We start from the raw sequence: 8,499 nt of genomic DNA, 5'->3' as shown, positions 1-8,499 counted from the left end.
TAGTGATCATATTTAATCACAGCCACATGATATGACTAGTCTTGGCTATCAGAGCAGTTGACTCCACGGATAGAGACATAAATGTATTCATTGGTAGAATGATACATTGGACTGGATCCAAGATAAATTAATTCTGAATCCGTTTGTGAATTAATTCACTTGTGACATTCATGGTGTGATTTACCTAAATTCTGAATTAGTCACTGACCACGCATATGTAACTCATGTGCTTTGATATAAATGAAGGCTTACACTCTAAAAATGATCGAGCAGGATAGCTGGTATGTTGGGTACATGACTTGTGTATGACATGACTTTACTAGCAATAGTGGAATTCATAGCTCAATTAAAGAGTTAACAATATCCTCTCATTGGCATTGTGTGGATTGATAAATATAGAATGTGGCCACAAGTTGCTTGTTCTCAAATGAGCAATTTAATCACGGTCATTTGTTGACAATGATCATATTAATCATTAAGAAGACACAATGGTGATAAAGAGATAAAATAAGATTATATTGAGTAGACAGATTTAACTCAAAGGAATTAAGGATATCATATGAGGGTAACACACACATGAAGAGGTTATTGGACAAAGTAGTTGGATGAATTGCTTTCATAAAGAGTATACAATATTGAGTTTTCAATCATAGTACTTCTTGTGGACTGACTCCATGATTAAGTAATTGCGAATTATCAGAATGATGCTTCTAGACATAATTGCAATTACTAGAGCCTAATTGTATATATTCGATTGGTCCATCCGCTAACTCAACAAAAGCTCTATCGAGCTACTTTTGAATTAGAAGAAAACTCTACTACTTTGGAAATAATTTGATTGAGTCGATTTATTCAATGTGGAATTAAATTGGGTGGTTGTAAGAATTATTTAACTAGAGAAATTGATTAAATAATTTTCTTAAAAAATTAATTTTGAAAGTATAAGTGGTCTTTGGGAAAATTAATTTGATAAAGTAAAATTAAATTAATCAAATTAATATGATATTTTTGAAAATTAATTTTCAAGTCAAACAATTAGCAATGGGTAATTTAACTTGAAAATTGGACCTGAGATCATAAATTGGACTCGAGAGTCTAAAACCGAGACCAATACCTAAAAACTAGTCAAACCGTGCCTGATATGTGAAATCGAACTAACTATCGAACCGGTGGCTGGATTGGACTAGTCAAGCCGCCACTGGCTCAGATCAAACTGGCAAAAATTGAACCAGCTTGGGTGCCGGTGGTTGAGATGGCGACATTCCGGTGGTCGAGAAATGGTTGACGACAGTGGGTTTTTGGTGGTTGAGCAGTAGAAGAATTACACTCCTATTGGGACTCTACGAAAGAATTTGATTTCAGATTAATTATTCCAAAAATAATATTATTTTAATAGATTTAATATTAAATTAAATTCAATACTTATTTTAATAGTTTTTATTAATTTAATATTAAAGTGATTATCTTTAATATTAAATTTAATTTAATGTTTATCTTGTAAATAAATATTCTATTAATTTAATATTAAAGTGATTAAGTTTAATTATAGTTGAATATCTAAACTCTTCTTTATATAAAAAGAGTCTTAGGTCATTATTTACACACACTTGAATTTAAGAGAAAGTTTAGAGAGAAAATTCTTCGAAGAAATTATTTTAGAAAATTTATAGAAATATTTTTCTTATTTACAACTTGGGCCAAAAGTTTAAAGAAATTATGAAATTACCTCATTGGTAATTTTTGTAAAAAGTTTTCTAATTTGAAGCGAGCCCACACTTGGTAGATGTGAGTTTGAGGATAACGAAGAAGACTATTCGATCGATGCATTCATCCTAAATGAAACGAAAAGAAACAATTTTGGTTAAGTATTTATTACTTTAAATATCACAACCAAGTTCTTATTTTGGAAAAAAAAAATTAAAACTCCGGTATTTCCCTAAATTTATTTTCTGTTGCGTTTTCCAAACACGATTTTCCAACAAACCGTGCAACATACTGATATTGTGTATAAAAGGGTCATGCGATCGTGTAAGAGAATATGGTCGTGTGTACCTAACGTCATCAAAATCAAACAGAGCATACGGACCTGCCACATGCTCATATGTGGCACATGGCTGTGTATCAAATTGTGTGGTAGACCGTGTGTGCCATATGGTACCTTCAAAAACAAGTCATGCATATATTTTCTTTCTTAAGCCTCAAGCATACCATTAACCATTCAATCAATCTATTCAAACACACACCAGAAACATATTAAAACATGTCATTTGCCTTGTTCTAACCAATATGCCATAAGGCACCATCACAAACAACATTTAAAGCTAACCTTGAATTTTATTTCCTATCCAATTCATGTTTAGCTAAACAAAGCCTTATAAAATACCAAATTGCCATAACTTTTATCATCAAATAGCCAAGTCACAAACCAAGGCATACTCATCCGTACATTTACCATCTAGAATCAATACACATATCAACTATCATGACATCTAATATAAATTCCAACCACAACAATATAAACACCAACAAGGATATCACCTAACCATTCTTATAACATAAGTTACAACTTATCAACATTTCATTTCATTCCATCATATACCATACACACTCATATTCAAGATTTCCATAATAAACCATGAACAACATCACCATTTAACTTTCAAACATACTTCAATGGTGCACACACAAGACATATGTATAACATTTACAACCACATGAGTACTTATGTATATCAAATACACCTATTAGATGCCACAAAACCATAATATAACATTTCAGAATCTACCAAAAGATAATCGGATAGTGTGATCTTCAAGTTGATTCGATCGTCCAATTCCACAACACGACAACAATAAGAAAATAATAGAGTAAGCTTCAATTGAGTTTAATAAGTTCATAGGTAGTAAAATGGTATCATTCCTTAGTATCACAAATTAATTTAACAACACAACTAACTAACATTTAATTCTTTCATCACAACTGTATTAAGAGGTGAGCTCATAGTACACAAATCAAAGAATCATTCAAGTTTGATTAGATTCTTGTTGTAGGCCAATTCAGCTCGGGCCCAAATCAAAACAATAAACAGACCCAATATCTGATAACCCAAACCTAAACCCAAAACCTCTACCCATTAAAACCAAATTAACCCAAACTAGGCCCAATACCCCAAGCCCAAAATCTATAGCCCAATATCCAAAAACCCTAGCCCAACACCCAATAGCAGAAAACAACAAACAAACCCTAGGTGCGCCGCACCTAGGGTCTTTGGACCTTTCTGCCGCCACCGTCATCACGTCCCATCGCCACCTACTCCACCTGAAAAGCGAAGAACAACACGCAACAATAAAGAAAAATAGAAAAACAATGTAGAAAAAAAACAATATAAAAATAGAAGTAAAAGAGAGTGAAATTGGCTATAAAAAGCTGAATCTCATCACTGAATCTCAAGGTTTTTTTTAGGTACTTATTTTGGTTATATACTCCTATTTTTTTTTACATATACAAAAATATAAAAAAAAAAGAAAGAGAGAAATCCACCGGAGTCGCGCTGCGCCTTTATTGTTAGAGGCTCCTTCTCCGGCGTCCGAATCGGTCGTTGGGAGGACTGAGGGTACTTTTCTTTTGTTTTTTTGTGTTTTGAGACCGGATTTGGGCTTAAGGGGGTCAAGATCTAAAAAATAAGTCTTTTTGCCTTTGCCGGCCACCGTGCCGGCGACGCCGATGCCGGCGATCGGAGTCCGGCACGGTGGCCATTGGCCGGAGTTAGGACCGGGGGAGAGAGGCTTTTGAGAGAAAAATCTCACTTTTTTTTGAAGAGCAAAGAAATGAACTTTTAAAAAAAATCTAACTTATATAGGGTGACCAAACGGCGTCATTTAGGGCTGGCCCTGATAGCCCTAAAACGGCGTCGTTTCACTCCCAGACCCGCGTGCGTGACTCGACCCGCTACAAGATCTGTGCGTTTTTTGACTTTTTGGATATTTTCCGATTTGGTCCTTCCGCATTTGCTATCTTTTTAATGCAGTTTATTTTTATTTGCATTTTCGACCCTATTGTTTTCCTTTTATTTCGATTTAATCCCTATTAAAGCTGTGCGTTTTGGAGGCCAGGATAAATTTCCTTTTAGCCCTTCTACTTTCGCGCACGTCACGATTTAGTAATTTTCTTTGTTCTTCATTTTTGATTTCAGCCCTAAGGTTTTGTTTAGTTTCAATTTAGTCCTCTGTTTGGTATCTTAGTTATTTATTATTAAATTGATCATTTTAATATTATTATTACTATTATATTACACCATTAATCTTGTATTATTATTATTTACTTATTTATACCTTTTAAACTTCAAATTTTGTTATATATATACATGCATACATTTTATAATATATACTTATACATACATATGTCTTAATTTTTATAAATATATATATACACATACTTTTATACATCTTCTATGCTTCATGATTTTATATACATACTTATATATATATTTTACATTTTAAAATATGTATATCTTATATATATATTTTATTTTTTATTCACATACGTATATATTTTTCTTAAATGTACATATATATATATTTATATTTTGTAATTTTTATCTATTCTCTTTGTTGTTATAATTTCTTCACTTGGTGTTTATTTATTTACATGTCCATTATTATTATTATTATTATTATTATTATTATTTTATGCTTTAGTTTTTATTTGTTTATTACTTGTTCTGCGTATACATGATTGATTTTTTATATATATATTTGTCTTCTTATCTATTTATCTTTTTGTCTTTGATCGTATTATTTTTACTTACATTATCATAATTGTTATTCCATTACATCAAATTTTACCCAGATTCGTAAAAAAGAAAATTTTGAAAATAAAGGCAATACTCAGTATTTGGGATCTTTGAGAGGATTGAGCCCTAACGCATTGGGTTCCAATTTTCTTCATTGAATCTAAATAATCGAGAATGTTCTTTAATCAAAAACATAAATGAAAAGCTCATTATCGGGAATTCAATATGTTGTGTCCTAACGCATTGGATATGACACATTGTTTTCTCGAAATGAGGATTTTTTCTAAAAAATAAATAAAGGCAATATTCAATGTTTAGAATTTTGAAAAATTGTGCCCTAATATATTGGGCTACGATTTCTTCATCTGGCTTAAACAATTGAATATCCTTTTAAATTTTATTACACGAGTTTTTTAGACAAGCTCATTTTTGAGGAGGTGAAATGTCATGCCCTAACTCATTGGGTGTGACATTTTCTCTCTCTGAAATGAGAGGGTCTTAACGGGTAATTTGATTTATACAAGTTTTTTAATAAAGGATCGTATTTTAAATCTCTTTAAAGTTTTCAATTTTCGACACTAGACATTAAGTAATCAAGTAGGTACCAATTTTGGGCGTATCGAGGGTGCTAATCCTTTCTCGTGCGTAACCGACTCTCGAACCCATCTTTCTGAATTTCGTGGTCCAAAATCGTTGTTTTAATAAAATTAAAGTTTTTATTAAAAACAACCACTTATTAAGGTGACTCGATCACACCTTATCAAAAAGGATTGGTGGCGACTCCCATATTCATTTTCAAAATCCTAGTCGACCCCGTTTTCACAAAAAAATGGTTACGACAATTCTAATATAAAATCATATTTTTATTAAGAAAATAAGGTAAATAAATCAAATATAAATTCGAAAACGTCATATTCTTAATGACTTGGTCTACCATGTTTGTGATTTTTAATGTTCTATATGCTCTTCAAAACCATATTAAAATCAATAAACCATAATTTGATTAATAATAAAGAAATTATTTGCATAGACAATTTACATATCTACACAAAGCACGTGGCTTTTAAGTTATAATATAGCAATTAATAAACTAATAAGATAAACAAACCTTTTAAACCGGAGGATGGTTTGAGTCCACCACCGGTCCAACCGACAAATTACTTGAGGTCCCTTCACCATCATGCGTGGCCACCTTTGGTGATTTCATGGAGGGTGCTCTATTAAAAAATGGTGGTGCCATGTTAAAAACCCACCGGTTTGATTTGGCACCATGGTCTAGTTTCCCTCTACTACTCTCTCCATCTTCTAAAGCTCGGTACCCTCGACGTGAACTCCTTTCCCTAGGCAACACCAAGGTTGTTGCCTGATTCAACTTTTGGTTCACTAACTGCTTCCAAACATCAATTGGTAATCGTAAAGTGAATCGATCTGTATTCTCACCCAGTTGGACCAAAGAATGTCCGGTAGAGTGAGATCGCAGGAAAGAAAGTTTACGTGAGCGGCCAGATCTTGATCTACGTGTGCGGTTCCTATTTAAAGTTACGTTCAAATTATTCACTTCAACCTTCGAAGCCACTTGAACCTCTACCTGACAATTAACAACGTTGTTATTTATGCTCCTTTCTTCTTCTGATTCTGAGTTACTACCATTATTCTGAGCCTTAAGGTCTAACTCGGGGGCGGTGTTATTTAACATAGTGAGTTGACTCATGGGGTCACCTGGTTGAGGAATGAGATTGGCTCTACAAACGGGGCAAGTGGGATGAGAAGTTAACCCAACGTCAATACATTCAGGGTGGAAAACATGGTCGCATTTGGGTATTAGGCGCAGCGTTTCATCGTCTTCGAATTTGTTCAAGCAAACTGCGCACTCCAGAGCTTCCTTGCCTATCTTATGACCCTTAACTTCGGAGTAAACCATGATGGGGAAAGTCTCAATCACCGATGTGTCTAGCCCATACGTGCCGCGCATTGAACGCCTGGCAACGGGGCAGATACTCTGTCTGTTGGTGTAGACGTTGGAACAATTCCATATGTAAATGGCGAAAAGACCCACGAAGAAAAAAATAGCAATCAAAATAACAATGATTACGGCCATGGAAGGGCTGAAATGAGCGTAATTCTCTTTATCTTGGTGGAAGTTCTGTGCGACAGTAGGCGGCGGAGAAAGGAGTAGGAAAAGCAAGAAAAAAAAATGATGAGACTCCATGGTAGGTGGTGTACGACATGGTGAGGAAATGAGCTTTGGAGACGGATAAGATAGTGAAAGGAAAACAAGGCAGTGGGGTTTTAAATGATAGGAAGAAAAAGAATAAGAAGGGTTGGGTCCGTTTTCCAAATATGGAGTTGATTTCTACAGTGTTTCATTGAGGGCAGTCACAATGGAAGGGATGGTTGAGTCATTTGTTTGACAACGGAAGAAGCTTCCTAAGTAAAAGTAGACTTTTCACTCTTTCTGACGTACAAAATGACAATTTTTTTTATGTTACAATTTAGACTAAATGTGCATATTTACATTTTATTCTTTATATTTCGTTTTCATTCTTTATTTCATTTTTTAAAAATAAATTTATTAATTCATTTCATAGATGGACCAATTTGGGGGGAACAACAAATATCAGTCATAATTCAAGCACCATATATCTGAAGTGATTATAAGCATTTAAAATGATAAGAAAATCAGCCTTGGATAGTTTGAAGTGGCAGGCAAAAATCGAAAAAATAATTAATCATCTACCAAATTGGAGAGGACGACGACAAAACCATCTCTAAATTGCATAAGTAATACTAAAAAGGTGCTACAAGAGCAAACAAAAACTTCTAAAATTTAAGAGCTATTAAATAATGGAAAAAAATATAAAACTTAAGACAACACGGGTCCAAACTAACTAGTGAAATAATTTTTTATTCTGAAATACTCAAAACAGAAACAAATTAAGAATTCGGCAAAGAGCAACCCACTTTCCAAAATAGACTTCTAGTGGTTGGTGGAGTTTCAGCGACGATAGACACCGTAATATGTCAATCACAACTTGTGAAGACAACAAACATACTCACAAAATAGATTTGCAAACTAAAAATAGAGAAGACACATAGAGTGAATAAGAAGAAAGAAAGAGAGGATTGATGGAAGAGAGAAAAAGGTGGGCGGTAGCCAACTCAGAAGCTACCACCACTATTGGACAAAAACACAAAAGAAAAAGCAAACATTGGAGAAAAAAGAGTTTTTAGGGTTTCTACATTCTTTATTTTATTTTTTTGGTCAAGATTTCTAGATCGAATGTATATTAAAAAATATTAGATCAAAATTTTAAAATTACGTATATAATTTATTAAAAAAATGTTATGACTTTCTTTTTGACCCACCTATTGCCTCTAAAACATGTTTCAATGTCATGTGAGCGGTTGTTCAGTTGTTGGCCAGTGTTGCTTGTCCCTTTCATCTCCGATCTCCATGCTTTTCTCCTACTTCACTCCAAGTGTCTTCCCTTTCTTTAGTTTGTTGATGTTATCTTTTCTACTTTCATGGGTTGTGACGGAGAGATGTTGGTGTCTGTCATCACTGAATCTTTATTAGCCACCAACAATTCCTCTTGGAAAATGGGTTGGCTCTTGAATGGTGGCTCTTCATCGGCTCCTTGATTTGTTCCTATTTTGAAGATATTTTGAAATATGAAATGATTTCACATATTGATTTGGAGTCATTG

General features: G+C 33.6%; 1 protein-coding gene across 1 annotated transcript; it reads right to left on the bottom strand.

Moving 5' to 3' along the window:
* Window positions 1-5,770: 5,770 nt before the first annotated feature.
* Window positions 5,771-7,201, bottom strand: LOC107939326 (E3 ubiquitin-protein ligase ATL6). Its single transcript, XM_016872653.2, has one exon. It carries the CDS (start codon window positions 6,999-7,001, stop codon window positions 5,904-5,906), a length of 1,098 nt encoding a protein of 365 aa, XP_016728142.1. The 5' UTR covers window positions 7,002-7,201; the 3' UTR covers window positions 5,771-5,903.
* Between the last annotated feature and the right edge of the window lie 1,298 nt (window positions 7,202-8,499).

Source organism: Gossypium hirsutum, chromosome D11 (genome assembly GCF_007990345.1).
Source record: "Gossypium hirsutum isolate 1008001.06 chromosome D11, Gossypium_hirsutum_v2.1, whole genome shotgun sequence".
In the NCBI taxonomy this organism is placed as follows: Eukaryota; Viridiplantae; Streptophyta; class Magnoliopsida; order Malvales; family Malvaceae; genus Gossypium; species Gossypium hirsutum.
This window is presented reverse-complemented; position numbering and strand designations above follow the sequence as displayed.

What these genes read in the sequence shown, in the direction of transcription:
- LOC107939326 (XM_016872653.2), bottom strand. Translation starts at nt 7,001, where the DNA reads ATGGAGTCTCATCATTTTTTTTTCTTGCTTTTCCTACTCCTTTCTCCG.